Genomic DNA, 21,660 nt, shown 5'->3' with positions numbered 1-21,660 from the left:
TATTTACCCTAATGTGATTATCATGTATTGTATACCTAAATATATCTCATGTGTCCTATATATATACACACATACTATGTAGCCACAAAAATAAATTATTATAAAGCCATGTTAATCAAGATAGTAAAAGAGATCTAGATTCCATGCCTGCCTCTAACATGAATAAGCAATGAGATGAATAAATAAATGCAAGCTTGAATACTCTGTATGTGTATGACTGAGAAAACTTAGAGAAATAGCTATTTTTTATTACATATTTCATATGGAAATTACAGCAGTTAGACAGAATAATTATTTCCTTGGTAGAAATATCCTTGCAAAAAGCTTTCTTCAATGAACTACGTATGTAAGCAAAGGATTAACTACCTCTCTTTTGATGTTGCATATATACAAATTATTATGATTCTAGGAAGCAATATTATTTGTAGATATTACATATTAACCCCTAGATTTTGCTAGGATTCTGAAAAATTTGATTCTAATGGAGAGGACATATTCATCTTAAAAGAATTAACATGAGCTCAGTAAGTAATTTACTTACAAAAATGAACTGGGATTGGAATTCTTTAATACATGAGGCAGCACCAACAAGATGATGATTGTAGTTAGTGGCTGGAACGGTTTTGAGGGTGAAGTTTTTTCTACAATGAAGTTTTTCTCTTTTCCCCTGTTAAGAATAGTTAATAACAATCATCAAGTGAGATACTTTTGTCCTTTGTTACATTTTTATTCCTTCTTAACTTTGTATAGTGAAGTTAATACCACATTTCTTTTCATGGAAATTGCTTTTAAAAGTCAGTAAATTCCACTCAGATAATTTTAAAAGAACTTCCTGAAAACAACTCTAAGGTTCATCTGAAAACACAAATTTTCCTAAAAAGGAAGAGTGTAGGAGGATACACCCTACAAGCTATTAAAAATATAATACACAGTAACAATAATTAAAATAGTGTGCTCCTTTTTTAGGACTAGACAGGAAAACCTAGAAACAGATCAAGTAGATAGATGCCTTTAGGATAAAGGTGGCATTCTACATAAGGCCACAAATCACGTAAAAATCAACTAATTAAGAAAAGCAGTTGTATCCTTTATATATAATAAACCACAATGAAATTCCATGTACTGAAATTTTATGTAAAAAAGAAAACTACAGGTGGTAGAAAAAATATAGAGATTATTTATATAATCTTAAGGGGAGGAAGGCTAATGTCATATAACACAAGAGAAAATACAGAATTGACTACATTGAAAAAAGCTTGAATTTCAAAAAAAATAAACCTATGCCATAACTAGAACTGAAGACAAACAATATAAAGTAACTGGGAAGGAAAGTGGGAGAAAGGGGAAAAAAAAAAGGAACTGCAATGTAGATGGCAGTTAAATGATTTGTATCCTCGATATCCAGTGTTTTTACAAAACAGCATAGGAAAACATAATAGAAGAGGACCTGAATAATCAATTCATAAAACAGTACATTTATCCAATAAACCCATGAAAAAATGTAGACATGCACGAGTGTTCACAGATAAATTAAAACAATAAGATGCCATTTTGCCTATCAATTTTAGCAAAGTTTACAAATACCACTTATACCAAGGATTAGGGTAGGTAGACATTCTTATGCATAGCTAGTAGGGTGACAAATTGGTGCAAGCTTTCTAATGAGGCTTTGGAAGATCTTTATCAAAAGCAAATCTTTAAAAAGTGTATATAGTCTTTGATCCAACAACAATTCTGTTTGCAGAATTCAGTTCAAGGAAATAAGGATATAAGCCCGCTACAATAATGTTCATTTTAGTCCTGTTTAAAATAAGGAAAGATGACAGCCTATACACAATACTGAAGACTGATTACATATACTATTGTTCATATGTAGGATCAACTATTATATGGTCAGTAATATATAGTCTATATAATTGACACCACTAACTACTGTCAACGATATGGAACCAAAGGAATTCTTATACGCTGATGGTGGGACTATAAATTTGCAAAAGCACTTTGGAAAACAATGGCAATATATATTCAAGCTGAACATCCACATCATCAGGACCTAGTAATTTCCTCTTCTAATTGAAGCATATATATACCCTATAGAGATGTGTACATAAATGGACCAAAAGACGTGCCCCAAAATGTTCAGAGCTGCACAAGTTATAATAGCCCCAATGTGAAAAACCACCCAAACATTTATTAATAGTAGAATGAAGAAATTAGTTTATTTGTACATCACAATACTATACAGCAAAGAAGATAAACGGACCAGTATCTCATGCTACAATGTGGATGAATCACACAAAATGTTGAGCTAAAAAATCCAGAGTACATACTGTAGACAGGACTCCATGTATATAACTGACAGTGATAAAGTCAAGTGTAGTGACTGGGAAAGCATGTGAGGGAGGCTTCTGGGGTACCTGTAATGTTTTATATCTTGGTCTGAGGGGAGTGACATGAGTATACCCACTTTGTGAAAACACATTGATTTGTACACTTATAAGCACTCTTCCATAAATATGCTTTACTTCAATATAAAGTTTAGTTTAAAAAAGTGATGGTCTATATAGGTTTCTCTTAAACATGTGATCCATAGATCTGCAGCACAAACAGATTGGGATGTTAGAAAGTACACTCCAACTTACTGAATCTAATTCTCTGGAAGATGTAGGATTCTGTATTTTAAACAAACTCACTGGATAATCCTTATGTAGACTAAAGTTTGAAAGCTATGGTTGTAAGAAAATATTTAATGTCATGGAGAGTAGTAGTTAATAGTAGTCTCTGAAGCCAAAATGCCTGGGATCAAATCTAGCCTCTGCCATTTAATAGCGGTGTGACCCTGGAGAAGGCATTCTAGTTCTCTGGGCCTCAGTTTTCTCAAGTGATAAAATGAAAATAATAATAGTACTTACCTGACATGGTTCTTTCAAGGACTGAGTTAATAGATTAATGTAAAATACTTGGAATAGCGCCTGGCACACAGTACACACTATGTTAAAAAACCCAATAAAGCAAATAAAGGAAAAGGTATACCGTGTAATTCTATTTCCAGAAGATTATCTATATAAATATAGATGAATTTATATAAAGCATATTTGTAAATAATTACAAAGATACAGATAAAAGTGTTCACAGTATTATCTACGGATTATGTGATTATTTTATTTTTGCTTCTATAATCTTATTTTCTAAAGTGAAAAATTTATTTGTTATAAGAAAATCAATAGTTTTTTAAAAGTTAGTAACTTATGGTTTACTTGATTTATTACGCCCGTATTTCTTAAGGTCTTCTTAACATTACAGCTAGATGACACCTTGGTGGTAGGAAAAAACAAAAGCCCTAGAGTAACTTTCCCAAGATACTGTATATTTATTAGTACGGAAGAAAGTGAGGCATTCTCTACCTGATCACTCAGGTTCTACAATATGACCAACTGCAGCCAAGTGACCAGGACTGCATGGGAGCGGGTATGCTTCTGGCTACTTCTCTTGTTTTTAACTGCCAGGAAGGAGATCCCTTTCAATGGAGGCTCTCCCTGAATTTTCCACATTGGAATCAATCAATCAATATCTATAGGTTCTGGAAATTCACTTTTAGGTATATAAAGTCAAGAGAGATACTGAGGGTGAGGCAGCCAATCCATGGGAATATTACTGAGAAAAAAACACAGAATTCAATTAGCATTTACTTATTCGACTGTTCTTTCTTTTCCTGACCTTTTCTTCTCCTGTGCTCGTATCTCTTTTTTGGTTTTCTTCCTTTTGATCCTACCTAGACTTTACGCTTCCATGTATGTGGCTCTTACAAGTACTTTAGTCCTATTAGTAGTTCTGCTCTTGACTTCTACCCCAGTGTTAAGGACTGCCAACTTGGAACATCAGCTCAACCTTCTTATGAGGCTTTGGAAGATCTTTATCAAAAGCAAATCTTTAAAGAGTGTATATAGTCTTTGATCCAACAATTTTATTTGCAGAATTTAGTTCAAGGAAATAAGGATATAAGCCAGCTACAATAATGTTCATTTTAGTCCTGTTTAAAATAAGGAAACTTATTCAACCTTCTTACGTTAACTTCAATTTTTAGACAAAAATCTTGAGTTATGCTAATTCCTAAAGTCAGTCCATTTCATCAAACATTAGTAATGTACAAATATTTATGAGTGGTTACTGGTAAAACACTCCTACTACACATTACAAAAGTTGAAGATGCAGTCTATAAATTTAAAACCTCAAGAATGGACTTCAAATGAATAAGCAAACAATAAAAATGTTAGCGAGAGCAGCAAATAGTATCATAAAAAGTGAGCAATGGCCAGGCGTGGTGGCTCACGCCTGTAATCCCAGCACTTTGGGATGCCGAGGAGGGTGGATCACGAGGTCAGGGGTTGAAGACCAGCCTGGCCAAGAGGGTGAAACCCCGTCTCTACTAAAAATACAAAAATTAGCCAAGTGTGGTGGCGGGCACCTGTAATTCCAGCTTCTCGGGAGGCTGAGGCAGAGAATTGCTTAAACCTGGGAGGCAGAGATTGCAGTGAGCTGAGATCATGCCACTGCACTCCAGCCTGGATGACAGAGTGAGACTCTATCTCAAAAAAAAAAAAAAAAAAAAGTGAGCAATGATGGTAAATAGTATCTCATAAACAAACCTGTAGGTGATATGGAGAATCAAAGATAGAAGGTATGACTCCAGGTTTCAGTTTAATGTTTGGAGCACTTCTGTCAAAATCTGTCTTTTTAAAGTGCCTCGAACACAACACATCTCCTTTTTTAGGCTCCCAAATGCCAGCTGCATTCACATCAAGTCTTTTCATTGCTAATACCCATTTCCTTTTGATGTTTTCATCTGTGGGGAATCTAGAAAAAAATCAAAAAAATATTTTAAAATCAAATACTATTGCTACATAATTGAATTAAAGCTGTCTTATACAACTGACTAAATTGATTCGTTAACTAGTTTGTTATTAGTCTTGAGAATTACAGTATTTAGGAAACCATAATTCATGCTTTGGTAACTTTCCATTTTAATATTCAGATTTTCTGCCAATCATGCTGCAGATATATGGCCCTCATTTTAATTTTTCTCATATTATAAGGACGAAAAATTTCAATGGATATTTAGCATCTTATAGTAAGATCCACAATTGAAAGTATTTATTCATCTATAGATGATAAAAGAATTATCACTTGGGCCTTTTCCTATCTGAAATGATATCCACAATTTATCCTCGATAAAAAGGGCCCTTTGTAATTCCATTCTTCTGTCAGCATCAGAAAATTGCTTAGTACAGCATTTAATACATAGCAGGTCTACAGATACTTAGTGAATGAATGCAGAGAATAGCTGCAGAGTGTGGAGTTCTGGAGATCAGAGCTATTTTGAGAGATATGAAGGCCAATAGCCATATCTGATTCAATTTTCAAGCTGGTTCAAATTTTTCTGAAATAAGGTAGGATATATATATATATGCTCATTTTTTGATTTCTTTATATCTAACCAAATAGCTAGGAGATCTTTCTCTAACACATAGCACAGTGCCTGGCACAAAAGCAGCAAAATAAACCTTTAACAAGTGAACAATTATTAAATCTTACTACTCTTTCACTTACTCTTTCATGGCTCTCAGGAGAATGGCTAAAATATGAAACTAAAATCATCTTGATTTATTTGCAACACAGCTAAAGATCCCTTGGTCTGAACTTGTAATTTATATTTTTTCTGTATAACCTATGCTTGATCTATTTCTAAATAGAAACGGCAATATATTTGAGCAAAGCCCCTGCATTCAGATTGTAAACTATATGTAAACAACATTGAATTTCTTTGGTGATATGATAAAATACAAAGTAATAATATTAGCAAAAGTTAGTCTTAACGGTATTTTTTGTAAACCAGTCTCTCGTATCTTAAAGTATCTTAAAACTTTTAAACTAAATTATAAACATGTAAAGGTATCACATTGTCACTTCAAATTTTAAAAACAGGTTATTTAAAAAGGACTCGGGAACTAAAGTTCAAAATTGAAGACAAGCAGAACTGTCTTTTGCTTTTTATAACATGGCCAAAGTATTTGGCTTAACTACAGCACAATCTTACACGTGAAATGTCAGTCCTTTTAACTTCGAATTTGGCAAGCAGCGAGAAGCACATCCAATGGCGGAGCAGCATTTCACCATTTTAGCAACTCATAACAGAGCTGAAAGAAAATTAGAATATTGAGTCAGTAACTGGAAAGCTGAAGGGGAATAGATTCCCTTTCCCGGTGTTTTAGGAAACATGAAATCAGGTTAGAAAGCTAAAGACAAGTATCTTCTTCTAACACCTGCAGCTTTGCTTATAACATTTTCCAGGGTCTTGACTCTTTAATAAGGAGAAACATATTTAGCTATGTACCCCGAGTCTGATTTCAATTTTGTTGGCTTGTACATTTCCCTTCCACCTTCTGACAGGTACCATGTTCTCTGTGCCACAAAGCCTTTTGCACACTAACTCCTACCCATCTTTCAGCTCTCAGCTTGCATTGCTTCGCCAGAGAAACCTTCCATGACTGACACCCAGATTGTCAGAGCTGCTCTAATATTAGCTCTCACAGGACACACACTTCTTTCTAGCACTTCTCCAAGTTGTAATCTTACATTTATTGCAGTGATCGCTCTTATTAATGTCTTCCTCCTCCACCAGTCTTAGTTCCATGAGGTCATGGTGGAGTGTGTCTATTTTTTCCTACTTTTTGTCCTTACGGTTTAGCTGGTGACTGGCAATAGTGAATGTCAGTACATACTTTGAATGAACAGCAAGTAAACGGGAAAAGGAGGAAGCAAGAAGCACTTCCAGGTGCTAGCGAGTGCCCTGGCATCCAGGAGCGGCGCGCGGGACCCGATGAGCCCAAGGCCCGGGCCGAACTCCGCCCCTTTCTCCAGGCTCCCCGCCACCGGAGGGAGAGAGGGAGGGGCCGCCCGTCACAGGTAACGATGCACCTAGTGAGCGTCTTTTCCTCAGGCGCCAACCGGCGTCTCCGCGCCGCTGCCGCCCACCTCGCGCCGAACCACGCCCTGAGATTTGGGCGGGTAGCGATGGGGGGAAAAACAGGCAACCTAAGAGTTATTACCGTTAGCAGCGAAGACTACGACTAACGTCAACGACGGACACTGCGTCTGCCTTCGCTTCCGCCTCGTGGCCCCGGGAACCGGAAATCCGTCTGCCCCGTGTCACGTGCTTAGGAGCCATATTGGCGCTGGTGGCTGCTGGGGCTGGGAGGGGGTGTGCTAGAGAGGCGCAGCTTCTCTGGGCGTGGTTTTTATCCTGGGGGAAGGATCGGTGGAATGTGAGGGGCGGTGGAGGAGATGGCGGCGACGGCGCGGGAAGATGGCGCCAGCGGTCAAGAGCGAGGGCAGCGGGGTTGCGAGCACTATGACAGAGGATGTCTCCTGAAGGTGACGCCTTCTATGGGCTCTTCCCCGACAAGCTTCCTCCGGGCTGGGCTGGGGCGGGCTGGGCACCCGGTTAGGCTTGGATTTAAGTTTGAGGTTAACCTGCTTTTCAGGATACCTTTTTCACCTGGAATTGGGTTCCTCTTGAGGAGAACGTTTTTGGCAAGGCGATGAAGCCCCACCTTTCCTACCTGCTTCGTACGTTGAAAGCAAAACCCTTCTTTCTTGGGAAGTGATTAGGCTTGCAAAATCTCTTTGCCAGTGGGCTTATTCGTCTTTTGCTGCTAAAGTAGACTGAGGCAGCCCCGGGCCTGTACTGGGTTTTCCGTTCAGGTGTGTGATGAAATAATGGAAGTGGAGATAATGGAAATAAACAGGTGGAGAACCCGAATACGATTTCAGCTCCTGTAGTAAAGTTTTATAGCCTGCCAGCTTCATTTTAGAGGCAATGCGTATGTTCAGACCTATGTAGGAAAAAACATGTGTCCCAAAAAAGAAGACAATCATGTAATTGCCATTAAATAGAAAATTATGTATAGGAAAGTGCCTAATGAGCTTGTATTGTTACTTTGAGAAAACTTCTTAATCTGTATTTGTTTTAAATTGATACGTATTCAATTGAAGTTTCCGGATTTTCCTTGCAAGAAACAGTACAAAAATTTCTCTTGGAAAACTTGGTCTTTGGAACCTCAACCACCCTTTCCCCAAATCTTAGCTCTCCTCTTTAATAACTGTGATTTTAGCTTGCTCCTCTTTACCTCATGTGTAAAATGGAGATGATAGCACCTGTTTCATAAAAGTGTATGAGGATTATATACTAAAGGGCATGTATGGTGTCTAACAGGGTGCATTCCCTGAAGTAAATGAGTAGTAAATGTATACCACCATGACTATTACTATCATGTATTACTACTATCTATCATCTATTACTAATATCATGACTGTTACTATCAATCTGAGTATTATTACTTTTTGTCCTTTCACTTCACAAGTCAGCCTTGCTGGTCATTGCCTCATTATTAGAAGCAAGTTCTAGTCTCAGGCCTCTACGTGCATCCTAAACTCTTTTCTGTAGGTCATGGCTTGATGAACGTTGCTCCACTGCACTGGATGAAGCTCCTTAAAAATGTTGGTCAGCCACCAAATGTTGTGTAAGGAAATTGAATGCTATCCTTATGATTCAGTTTCTACTGAGATGTATTATTACTCTTTAAAACTTGAGGTCTAAAACGGAATTTAACATCTTGCCTGCCCCCCATAAACCACACAACTAGATTTGTGTATCATAGCACTAAGATACTTCACCCTGGGTGTCACAGGTTTTGCGCCCCCCCCACCCCCACCCCTTAAATACCAGAGGCCAAGTGAAGCATTTCGAGGAGGATGTGGTCAACTAGGTCAAATGCAGCTGTTTGAGTAAGATAACTGAGAATTGCTCTTTGGATTTGGCAAGGAAGAGGTCACTGGTGATCTTGACAAGAAGAGTTCTAGCGGAGAGGTCAGGATTCGAGTGGATTTAAGAGAGAATGGGAGGAGTGTATTTGAAAATAACATTTATAGGCTATTCTTGGGGTTTTGCTGTAAAGGGGAGCAAATAATAAGGTGTGGTTGCTGGGAGATGTGGCACCATATTTTTTCCTCTTTAAGAGAGGAACTATTACAGCATGTTTGTATATTCTAGTAAATGATACAATAGAGTGAGAACGTTTTATAATGCAGGAGAGGGAGAGAAAACTGTAAGGGCATTGTCCTTGAGTAGCCAAAGGGTATGAAATCCAGTGCACAAGTGAAGAAGTCGGCCTTAGAAACATAGACTGTCAGTTCTTAGTAAGGGAAGGCAGAGGATGAGGTATATTTGCAAGTAAGTTAATAGAGATTATAGGACGGTATTCTTTTCAGGCCTATCAGCAGGAAGTATGTTTACTGTTTTTATAGTGAAATAAGGTCATCAGCAGAGTGTTAAGGAGGAAGAAAGAGTTGTTAGAGTTTTAAAGCCAGAGGAGAAGTGAAATGATCATCTAAGTCTTAGGTCTTAGACGCTAGAAGAGTGACAATTGATTGGGGAAACGTGATAGTAAGTGTCCACTTCATATGAACCAGCAAGAATGGTGATGCTTTTTCTCTAGTGATATTCAGCTGCTTCTGATGTAAGTCAAATAGGGTTTAACCAGGGTTGGGATTGTTATTCGTGAGTGTAGAGGAAGAGAGAAGGGAACTAGGGTGTTGCAAGGGGAGACTTGGAGTAAGTTAGGGAGGAGTTAATGGTTAGAGAATTTCATGCTTGGAATTGAGATGCAGAGAGGGTGCGCTGTTGTTCTGTAGCAGTGGTTTTCAAAGTGTGGTGAATGGACCCCTGGGGATTCCCGAGGTCCTTTCAGGGGGTCTGCAAGGCCAAAACTACTTTCTGTGAATACTAAGATATTTGTTTTTTTTTCAGTCTGTTGACACATGCACTGATGGTGGAAAAGCACTGTTTAGTACTGCCAGTACCTTAGCTTGAATCAAGACAGTGGCACTGAACTATACTACACCTATAGTTTTTTTAAAAAGCCAGCTTCTCTTAAAAATGTTGATAAAGCAGTAAAATCATTAATTTTAATCAAATTTCAACCCTTGAATATATGTCTTTTTAATATGCCGTTCAATGACATGGGAAGTTTTGATCAAACACTTCTGCAAACTGAAATTAGAGGGTTGTCTTGAGGAAAAGCTCTTGTGCAATTGGATTTTAAAGTGAACTAGTTGCTTTTTTTCCTGGAACAACTTTTTTACTTGAAAAAACTGTAGTCATTCACATTTGGGTGTTCGGCAGACATTTTCTCAAAAAGGAGAAAAGTGAGACTCACTACAAATGAAAATGACAGTATTTGTTGCCAGTGATAAAATTCAAGCTTTCACACAAAAATTAGAATTTTGGAAAACTTATATTAGCTTTTGAGAGATTGGAAGCTTTTTTAAAAGACTTTTTTTTTTGGTGAGATTTTCTTCAATACCTAAAGACTTTTAATGAGTATGAGTTTTTGATATTACATGTTAAATGTGTGAACATTTAGAAGATGTAAATAACTCACTGAACTGGTATTTTCCAGATGACCAATGCATGAGGAAAACATCCATTTGAAGTGCAAGATAGATCAATAGATTTAAATGTAACCAAGGAAGAAAAGTTCATTGATATGATTTCAGATTTCATGTTGCAACTACCCTTTAAGAGTTGTTCTAGTGTAATATCAGAGAATAACATCCATAATTCTCCAAAAAGGCTATTAAAATACTCCTTTCTTTTCCAGTGTACATATTTGTGTGAGGCCAGAGTTTCTTCTTGTACTTCAACCACAACTGTTTGAATGCATAAGCAGATAGAAGAATTAAGCTGTTTGGGGGGAAAAATATAGTTATTTTTCATCAAAATATGTTATTTATGTTAACAAGTAATGAGTTTGTTACTTTTAAAAAGTAATATTTTAAAAACCTATCCTTTTTAATTTATGATATGGTATATGTCAATAGATAAAATCCACATAAACCAAAGCTCTTGGGGATTCTCAATAATTTTAAAAAGTGTGAGGGGATCCTGAGACCAAACCATTTGAGAATGACTGTTCTACGGTATAACTATGAGAATAGTGGGTTGGAGGACAAGGTTATTGGAAATGAAAAAGTCAAGGACTGAGAGTTGCAGAAAAAGGAAACCAGTTAAATGTTAAAATCTTTAATGAGCGAACTACGTTATGGTAAGTCAAGGCATAGGAAGCCTTCAGAAATGAGTGGATCTGCAAGGTCACAGTGTATTGGAAAGTATTGAGTTAGCTCACTGGCCTGGAAATCTCTTGATATACTTGTAATGGTAAAATTGCTGTAATGAAAAAACCCAACAGTGATGTAGATTGAAGAATAGAGGTTTTATTTCTTCCCATTTAACAATTCCAAGGCGAGTGATGCAGATTGGTGATGGGGTTTGTTCCACGTGGTCACTCCAGGGACGAGATTTTTCTGTTGGTATCATTTTGTCATGTTTTAGGGCATATGGCCATCTGTCTGATAGAGCTGAACAATTGTGCCTAGGAAGGAGAGGATATATTTTGGTGAACAACTGGCAGTCTTTGCCATGCATGAAAACCAGGACTATCTCTTACATTTGTTGCATTTTCTGCAATGTTAGATACGAGGTTGGTGATTAGTAAAAGCTAGTAAAATAAGAATATAATCTTTATTATTTTTAATGTAAATGAATTTATCTGGAAATGTGTAAGAAGAGGTTGCCTGTTTGCTGTTTAGGCTCAGAATGAAATTAGGGTGTTATATTAGTCTGTTTTCACACTGCTGATAAAGACATATCCAAGACTGGGAAGAAAAAGAGGTTTAATTGGACTTACAGTTCCACATGGCTGGGGAGGCCTGAGAATCATGGCGGGAGACGAAAGGCACTTCTTACATGGTGGTGGCAATAGAAAATGAGGAAGAAACAAAAGCGGAAACTCCTGATAAACCCATTAGACCTCATGAGATTTTATTCATTGTCACAGGACTCGCACGGGAGAGACTGGCCCCCGTGATTCAGTTACCTCCTACTGAGTCCCTCCTACAACACGTGGGAATTCTAGGAGATACATTTCAAGTTGAGATTTGGGTGGGGACACAGCCAAAGCATATCAGGTGTTGTGGGATTAGTGTTTAAATCTGGGGATTTCCTTCATAATTCTTTTGTTTTAAAGTTGTGTTCAACTTCATACAGACATAGTGACGTTGAAGGGAAAAATTAATATAAAATATGCCAAGAAACTAGTGAAATGTTATGTTTAGGATCAGTTTAGCAGCTGATCTATTGGGTGTAATCTTTCAGTTCCATCCAGGAGGAGGAGGAAGAAATTTTCTTTTTGCATTGCACACTTGGTTTCTCTTGCTTCTTACTATATGTCTTTTTTCTTCGTGGGGGTTAGGCACCTTGCTGTGACAAGCTTTATACTTGCCGCTTGTGTCATGATAACAATGAAGATCATCAACTAGATCGCTTTAAAGTGAAGGAAGTGCAGTGCATAAACTGTGAAAAAATTCAACATGTAAGATTTTATGACATTTTTATTTTCTTTTTAAAAACTGTATTAAGGTGCTTTGAAAACATTTAATCAAAAGTGTTATAAATAAGACTTCTTTAACTTCTAGAATAAGCAGTATCTTTGGTTTAAGTGTTTCAAACTTGTAAAAATAAACTGTATATACTTGAACATAAGTTCTAGATATTCCATTGGTAACTCAAAATGTTTTGGTTAGTTTATTGCAGTTTTTAATTATGTGTCTTTTTTAGGCCCAACAGACTTGTGAAGAATGTAGCACATTGTTTGGAGAATATTATTGTGATATATGCCATTTGTTTGACAAAGATAAGAAGCAGTATCACTGTGAAAACTGTGGAATTTGTAGGTACTGTATGTAAAACGTTCTTATCTAATTGCCTCTAATGTATATGCAATAATTGTTTTTAAAATCAACTTTATTTAGGTGTAATTTACATCTGATAAAATACATTCATTTTAAGTGTCCAATTCAGTGAGTTTTTATAAATACCGGTATCTCTTTTACTATCAGCACAATCAAGCTATAGAACATATCTATTCTAAAAAGTTTATTCATGCCTTGTTAATAATTTAATTTATCCATCAATTATTGTATAGCTTTTTAGAATTTTACCTTTGGAATATGAAAGATGTTTTGTATAAAGTGTTTTATGGGCAACTGAGGTAGAGAATTGGGATAAATTTTTCCTTTGTAAAAATTAGGATTTAAAAAATTATCAAATACAGGGTAATTTTATAAAAATTGGAAAAAACAGAAAAGTAGAAATAATAAAAATAAAATAACCTACAGCCTAACTGCAGACAAGCTACTGTTGACATGTCGGTGTATAAGGAATTATTTTCTTTCTTAAAAAAACTCAAGTATTTTAGATGTATTTTAAAGCATGTATGTAAAGTGTGTCTAAAGTACAGTACAGTGAATAAGCCACTGAGTTTAGGAAAGGTGTGTAACCAATACTGTCAAAGCCCAAGGTGTTCCATGTTCAGTCCTTTCTTCTTGTACCTTCTTGGAGGTAATCACTGTCTTAAATATTTTAAATCACTTTCCTGCCTTTTTTTTTTTTTTTAATATAATTTGTTTTTAAGGAAGGATAACCAACCTACCAAAATATACAGAAATTATAAGCAAATGACTTTATGAATTTTAACAAATGAACATACCTTTGTAACCACTACCCAGATCAAGAAACAGAACATTCATAGCACCTTCATAGCTTCCTGTGTGCCCCCTTCAAATTAATACACTTCCCCAAAGGTAACCAGTATGCTGACTTTTGGAAGTTTTTAATAAATTGAATCATACAGTATATGTTCTTTTGTGTTTTATATGTTTTAAGGCCATGTTTTTCAGTGGTCACATACTTAAAATTATTACATTTTCCTGTATGATTGACCCATTTATTATTATATAATGTGTCTTTTTATCTTTAGTAACATTTCCTGCCCTAGGCTCTACTGTATCTGTATCAGCTTTCTTTTGATGAGTTTTTGCATGTATATCCTTTTCCATGTAGACATTTTTGTACACTTACATTTAAGGCATGTGCCTTGTAAAACAGCATATAGTTGAGCTTTAACTTTTCAATCCAGTTAGATAAAACTGTCTTTTACTTGGAGTATGTAGTTTGTTTTTTATTAATGTAGTTAGGATATATTTGTGTTTCAGTCTACAATTTTGGTAGTTTCTATTGCCTTATTATTTGTCTTTTTTTCCTCTCCTTTCTTGTCTTCTTTGGATTAATCCGCTGCTTTCCTATTTTGCTTTTATTCTCCATAGGCTTGTTAGTTATACATTTTTCCATTATTTTCTTAGTGGTTATCCTAGAAATTATAACATACATCATTGGCTTACTAGAATAATATGTTTATCACTTCTTGGATAATGTTAGGACCTTAAACACTAAGCGTCTTTATATATAGTGCTATTGTTGTTATATATTTACCGTTTCTATTGCCCTTCTTTCCTATAAGTCTCCAGCATTGTCTTTGGAGTTAGTTTTCTTCTGCTTGAAGAACTGTCTTTAGTATTTCTTTTAGTGAGGTCCTGCTGATGATACATTCTCTCAGTTTGTTTTTTTTTTTTTTGTTTCTGAAAAATGTCTTCTTTTGCCTTCATTTTTGAATATTTTTGCTGGGTGTAGAATTCTAAGTTTACAGGTGTTGGTTCCCCCTGACCTTCCAACAGTTTAAAGATATTCTGGTTCCATGGTTTCTGTTTAAAAATATCACCTCTCTGGCGGGCGCCTGTAGTCCCAGCTACTCGGGAGGCTGAGGCAGGAGAATGGCGTAAACCCGGGAGGCGGAGCTTGCAGTGAGCTGAGATCCGGCCACTGCACACCAGCCTGGGCGACAGAGCGAGACTCTGTCTCAAAAAAAAAAAAAAAAAAAAAAAAAAAATCACCTCTCAGGATTATTATTGCTTCTTTGAAAGTAAAGTGTCTTTTATCCTCCTCTTGCTGTTTTTTAAGTTGTTAGCATTTTTTCCATGTGTCCAGGTTTGATTGAGTGTAATATTTATCTGGCTTGGGGTTTGTAGCATTTCTTGAATCTGTGGCTTGATGTCTTCTGTCAATTTTGGAATATTTTTGACCAGTTTCTGTTCAGATAATGTTTCTTTACCATTTTCCCACCTCTTCTAAGACTCCATTCCATAGATCTTTTTACTACATCCCATATCTCTTTTTTTTTTATATGTATTTCTCCTACTTTGATTTTCTTTATGCTTAAATTGGACACTTTCCACGGATTATCTTCCAGGTCTCTATTCTGCTGTGTTGAATCTGCTGTTAAGCCTACCAAGTTATCTATTTATTTATTTATTTATCTATGAAATTTATATCGAATCTTCATTCTTGTTATTTTCCAGTTGTCAGGTGAAATTCTTTACCTTTTTTTTCTTTGAATGTATTGATCACATAATTTAAAGGGCTGTGCCTTATGACTCTAATATCTTGATTACCTATGGGTAGGTTTTGTTTTCTCTTTTTTCCCCGTTGGTGTTTGGTTCTACCTTTTGACATGCTTGATTTTTTTTTTTTTTTAGTTGATTGTTGGACATAATATGTAAAAATTTGTTAAGCTCTGGAAGCTATTTTTTTTTTCCAGAGAGAATTTATTTTTCTTTCAGAAGGTAGTTAATGTAGGGATGGATAACCTTAATCCAATTTAGCATTGATATGATTAGAGTCTAATTTTTGTTTTTTTTGTATGTCCTGCTCTATTTTGTTTTTTCTTTTTCCCCCTTTATTCTTATGCTCCTAGGACTTGGTCCCTTGGAGATCTTGACTTAAAGCTAGGGTTGCTTACCAGGCCCATCTCTTTTGTGGTGGAACCTGGACTCCAAATTTTGGCCCCCTAGCATAGGAATACTTTCAGAGGATTTACTCAGTTTCTTAGGCTCTTACCTGTTGCTCTCTGTTTAGTTTCTTAGCTTGTCACAACACAGTTTAGGGTCTAAAAATCTTTCAAGGAAGAAAGAAGTAGAGACTATTGACTTTGCCTCAGTGTATTTCCTTTCTCTCTGATATCTTTGCCCTTCAAGCACTTAGTTGTGCTTTACTACTTGTAAACAACTTGTTTGTTTTCTTTAAATTGAGTTTTTCTAGTTCTCAGTAAGAGTTTTAGTCCTATAGAAGCTACTTCGTCATTGTGGAAGTAGAAGGTATAATGTATGTTTCGTTTTGCTTATTTTAAAAATCATATATATGGCCTTTCTTTTTTTTTTTGAGACGGAGTCTCCCTCTGTCGCCTGGGCTGGAGTGCAGTGGCTGGATCTCAGCTCCCTGCAAGCTCCGCCTCCCGGGTTTATGCCATTCTCCTGCTTCAGCCTCCTGTGTAGCTGGGACTACAGGCGCCCGCCACCATGCCCGGCTAATTTTTTTTGTATTTTTAGTAGAGACGGGGTTTCACCGTGTTAGCCAGGATGGTCTCGATCTCCTGACCTCGTGATCCGCCCGTCTCGGCCTCCCAAAGTGCTAGGATTATAGGCTTGAGCCACCGCGCCCAGCTATATGGCCTTTCTTGCTTTTTTTTTTTTTTTTTTTTTTTTTTTTTTTTTAAACTGAGCCCTGTTTCTAAGAGTCATCCTATTTGATTAATTAACTCTAATTAATTTTCACGTTTGTAGTGTTATTTTGTATATCACATCTACACATAGCTTCTAATTACCATACACAACCAAGAAAATCATACCCTCTTTTATTAGTTGATTTATTGACTTTCAAGTTATTGTTACTGCAAAGTACACATCTCATGCTACATGGTAAATATTAAACTTCATGAGATCATGGTATTTTCATATTTTAAATTTCTATACCTGGGGGTGCTTTATGTCAGGGTCCCCAGTGCTTGGGGCGTGGATTCTGGTGCATGCCCTGTTAGGAACTGAGCTACACAGCAGCGGGTGAGTGGTGGGTGATCGAGCATTGCTGTCTGAGCTCTGCTTCCTGTCACATCAGTGGTGGCATTAGATTCTCATGCTCCTGTCACATCAGTGGTGGCATTAGCTTCTCATGGGAGCACAAACCCTATTGTGAACTGTGTATGCAAGGTATCTAGGTTGTGTCTCCTTATGAGAATCTAATGCCTGATTATCTGAGGTGGAACAGTTTCATCCCGAAACCATCCCCCAACCTCGGTCCATGGAAAAATTGTCTTCCATGAAACCAGTCCCTGGTGCCAAAAAGGTTGGTGACCACTGCCTTATATACAGTAGGTGCACAGTAATGTGTAGGCAGTATATCTTTGGCAGTGTTTTCAGTATTATGATAACCCTGAATATACTAGAAAAATTAGTCATCACTATTTACTATTTAAGTATAATGGATTCTTTTTATTTTAGAAAATATTTTAAAGCCCTTTTATGAATAATATGCAGACGAAAGAATAAAGGGTAGTGAAAAACAACTTCATTGGAAATTTTACTAAGAATGTGAACACTACAAACCCAAATTTTAATTCCATGTATTTCAAGTTGAAGATAATGTGTGCTCAAATATGTCAGTGTCCTTTGTAACTGCAGTTGACCCTTGAACAATGTGGGGGTTAAGGGCACCAACTGCCAGCTCAGTTGAAAATCTGAGTGTAACTTTCAACTCCCCACAACTTAACTACTAATAGCCTGCTACTGACTGAAAGTCTTACCAATAATACAAACAGTGAATTAATACATATTTTGTATGTTACATGTATTATATATTATATACTATATTCTTACAATAAACTAGAGAAAAATATTAGGATAATCATAAGGATAAAATATGTTAACTGTTCATAAAGTGGAAATGGATCATCATAAAGGTCTTCATCCTTCTTCATGTTGAGTAGGCTGAAAAGAGGAAGAAGGGAGATTGGCTTTGCTATCTCAGGGGTGACAGAGGTAGAAGAAAATCTGCTTATAAGTAGGCTTGTGTACTTCAAATTTATGTTGTTCAAGGGTCAACTGTATTTACTTGTCAGTTGTCATGCTTGAATCTGGCACGTGTGCATCGTGTAAATAACTGATTCTAGATTTTAGACACATTTCTGATAGGTTCTAGCTTGTAATTACTTCTGGTTCTTCTTGTATTTGCATCATCAGAATGCAATACTAATTCCAGATCTCAGATACACAACTAATAAGTGTTGGCTTATCATTACTTCTGTACATACATTACCAAATTCAAATCCATTTGAGAAGTTTGAGAGTCATAATTTGGTTGAAGAAAAGATGACTTTCTTCATAATTGCATGCTTTGTAATTGCAAAACGTTTTGATGAATTTTTTTCATTTTTACATCATCTGTTTCCTTCTAAGTACTTTTACGTATGTACCTGCTTTCAACGTTTGTCCACTTACGAACCATATTAAGTAAAGTTTGGTGTACAAACATCATAAAAGATGGAAGAATATTACACACATCCTTTTAGCAAAATAGGATGGTCCAGGTTTTTGTCATGAAATAATGTAATTTGAAATCCTTCCTAGTAAATGACTAAGTGAAGATACCATTTTTTTTTTTTTTAAATTTTTTTTTTTGAGTCTTGCTCTGTCACCCACACTGGAGCGCAGTGGCGTGATGTTGGCTCACTGCAACCTCCGCCTCTTGGGTTCAAGCAGTTCTCCTGCCTCAGCCTCCCGAGTAGCTGGGATTACAGGCACTCGCCACCATGCCTGGTTAATTTTTGTATATTTAGTAGGGATGGCGCTTCACTCTGTTAGCCAGGATGGTCTTGATCTCCTGACCTCGTGATCCGTCCGCCTTGGCCTCCCAAAGTGCTGGAATTACAGGCGTGAGCCACTGCGCCTGGCCACCATATTTTCTTTTTGTCCTTAGAGATATATTGTTCATTCCTTTTTTTCAGTGAGACCGTTCATATAGTACATCATCTGAAAATCGTAATCTGATTTATTTCTTATAGGATTGATTTCACCATCATTATATTCACCATCACCAGAGCACTGGTTCTCAACTGGGGACAATTTTTTCCTAGGTGATATCTGGCAATGCCTGGAGACATTTTCAGCTGTTGTAACCAGGGGGTGAGGGGTAGTGGATGCTAATGATATCTACTGGATAGAGACCAGGGATGCTACTAAACATCCTATAATGTGCAAGATACTTTCCTGCCACAAAGTATTATCTGGTTCAAAATGTAAATATTGCCTAGGTGGAGAACCTTCTAGTCTAGAGTGGTTATCTGCCTTTTTGCATTTATCTTCTACTTCATCTAAAATTTCCTGTCTTTTTTTTTCTATTTGTGAAAAATGAAAAATTCTGATTTCTCAACTGTGTTCAAGGAGAACTACAAAGAAGGTATCTGCAGACTCTTTAATGCCTTCTGGAAAGATGATGTAATACTTTGAGCAGTATGGAAAGAAAACTGAAGGATTATGCATTAGTGATTATTTCATGTCGTTCTTTCGTGTTTCCACATGAAAGGTCTTTCTACCATGCTTTGCATTTTAGTCTTCTTGTTAGGATAGTTGGGAACAATTGATAATTAATGTGAAAGGATTCCTAGGTTACTGAAATACCAAAATTAGGAAAAATAAGATTATTAAGGTACCATAATGTATCAGATTTGTAAAAGCGTTCAATGGACCCATATGGTAATTGCAAACAGAATAGAATGAGTTTATTCTATTAAATAAAAAGCAGATTTTCTTCCTTGGAAGATTTCTAAAGAAAGAATAAATGTCATAATATATTCATCTTTAAAACAATTGATTAAAAAAAGAACTAGACCAGGGTACAGAGTGGATATTGTTTAAAAAAGGCTTTTGCAGTCATAAAGATTTGTTAAATGCTGAGTTTAATTAAAATCCCTTCTCAGAACTTTTTTTTTTTGAGACAGAGTTTCGCTCTTGTTGTCCAGGCTAGAGTAAAACGGCACTATCTTGGCTCACTGAAACCTCTGCCTTCTGGGTTCAAGAGATTCTCCTGCCTCAAGCATCCCGAGTAGCTGGGATTACAGGCATGTGCCACCACGCCTGGCAAATTTTGTATTTTTCATAGAGATGGGGTTTCTCCATGTTGGTCAGGCTGGTCTTGAACTCCCTACCTCAGGTGATCCTCCTACCTTGGCCTCCGGAAGTGCTGGGATTACAGGCATGAGCCACTGCATCAGGCCTTTTCAGAACTTTTAACTTGTTAATTGTACAGTGCAAATATCCAAGTGTATTGAGTTTCTAATAACTATTTGATTATAGAATCCTTTTCATGTTCAGTGGAACATAATTAGGAGATGTTTAATGTATAGAATAAGAGAATTTTCAAATAGAAAAGTTGTTTTATATTTTATGTTACTGGGTATTATTATGTGACTCAGGTTATAGACAAATAATTATGTTCACTTCAAGTAGGTATTTTAGGAGGCATTTTATCTTTTGTCATTGTTCGAAAATATTTGAAATGTTTATTTTCTGCAGTTACTTTTAATGAGTGCATATGGCATACTAAAAAATTACCCTCGAGGATTTTTGAGTTCTTTTGGTTTTTAAAAAATCTGCCAAAAGATATTGGAAGCAAAATTGATTGAGATTGACAAATACTGTCTTTAGTCAAATGATATATGATCATCAATAATGACTATTGTTTTTTAAATAATAAAAATATTAAAAGAGCTGGGCATGGTGACTCACACCTCTAATCCTAGCAGTTTGGGAGGCCGAGGCAGGCGGACCACCTGAGGTTGGGAGTTTGAGACCAGCCTGACCAACATGGAAAAACCCTGTCTCTACTAAAAATACAAAATTAGCCAGGCGTGGTGGTGTATGTCTGTAATCCCAGCTATTCGGGAGGCTGAGGCAGGAGAATCGCTTGAAACTGGGAGGCGGAGGTTGCAGTGAGCCAAAATCGTGCCATTGCACTCCAGCCTGGGCAACAAGAGCAAAACTCTGTCTAATATATATATAAAATATACATATATTTTATTATATATAATATATATAAAATATGTATTATATATTTTGTTATATAATATATCAATTTCAAATATATATATTAAGCAACTGGTTAGAGTTGAAAACTCTTTATCCTTTCATGGTAACTTTAAAAAAAATCATGTTATTTGAATGTATTAATTCCTGTATTTTTGTCTGAAAATCAGTCTTTTTGGAGCTGTACATACTTGATAGTCTTTTGCACCAAGTCTTTTTTGGGAATTAAACATTTTTGTCTTAGGTATATCGTGAAAGTTTGTCACTGCTTTTAGTTCATTAAATAAATCTATAAGGCAAGGATGAATAGATCTTCTTGGCATAGCTCTCCTACTAAAATTTCTACTCTTGACCCTGTTGCTTCATCCAAGATATATGTGACTCTCATCTGGAGGTGTGGGCTTGAAAAATTGCTGTTCATCCTTAGGCAAGAATCACTGTAAGCAAATCAAGTGCTTCTTACAGAGTTTAATTGTGTATTATTCCTGATTTATGTTTTAAAATATCTTGATTATAGTTACAGATTATCTTTGGACTGTGGCTATGTTTCTCTAAGACTGACGTGCCCTAAAGATGGGGTTTAGTTTTCGGTAAATATGAGCAAACGTCTGGTCTTAATTTTTTGGTAATGGACATATGTCCTTACTGTAATGTACAAGAATGAGCTTTTTAAAAAGTGAGGAAATAACCGGTTTCTCATTGTTATTAAGCACCAGAGATTATTATAAGACAGATTTG

General features: G+C 36.3%; 2 protein-coding genes across 7 annotated transcripts in view; one reads left to right on the top strand and one right to left on the bottom strand.

The window, feature by feature from the left end:
- The window catches only part of THAP6 (THAP domain containing 6), a 1,073,833-nt gene that overhangs the window by 22,080 nt on the left and 1,030,093 nt on the right, over positions 1-21,660 (bottom strand). For 2 of the 6 annotated variants that reach the window (XR_007725755.1, XR_007725754.1), the window contains exons 1-4: positions 7,107-7,187; positions 6,095-6,194; positions 4,647-4,854; positions 542-667 (exon numbers count right to left, since the gene is read on the bottom strand). Coding sequence is in view for 4 of the 6 variants with exons in the window: in XM_050790961.1 (XP_050646918.1) it covers positions 542-667; positions 4,647-4,854; positions 6,095-6,174 (414 nt within the window). In the remaining 2 variants the exon portion in view is untranslated. Of the gene's footprint in view, positions 1-541; positions 668-4,646; positions 4,855-6,094; positions 6,195-6,633; positions 7,084-7,106; positions 7,188-7,619; positions 7,815-21,660 lie in introns of those variants that run through there. The other 4 variants (XM_050790961.1, XM_050790963.1, XM_050790959.1 and 1 more) reach the window with 4 other exon arrangements.
- The window catches only part of RCHY1 (ring finger and CHY zinc finger domain containing 1), a 39,185-nt gene continuing 24,733 nt past the window's right edge, over positions 7,209-21,660 (top strand). The window contains exons 1-3 of the mRNA XM_050790956.1: positions 7,209-7,431; positions 12,369-12,488; positions 12,734-12,849. Of these exons, the coding sequence (XP_050646913.1) occupies positions 7,342-7,431; positions 12,369-12,488; positions 12,734-12,849 (326 nt within the window). The 5' untranslated portion in view covers positions 7,209-7,341. The remainder of the gene's footprint in view (positions 7,432-12,368; positions 12,489-12,733; positions 12,850-21,660) is intronic.

This window comes from Macaca thibetana, chromosome 5 (genome assembly GCF_024542745.1).
Source record: "Macaca thibetana thibetana isolate TM-01 chromosome 5, ASM2454274v1, whole genome shotgun sequence".
NCBI classification, from domain to species: Eukaryota; Metazoa; Chordata; class Mammalia; order Primates; family Cercopithecidae; genus Macaca; species Macaca thibetana.
This window is presented reverse-complemented; position numbering and strand designations above follow the sequence as displayed.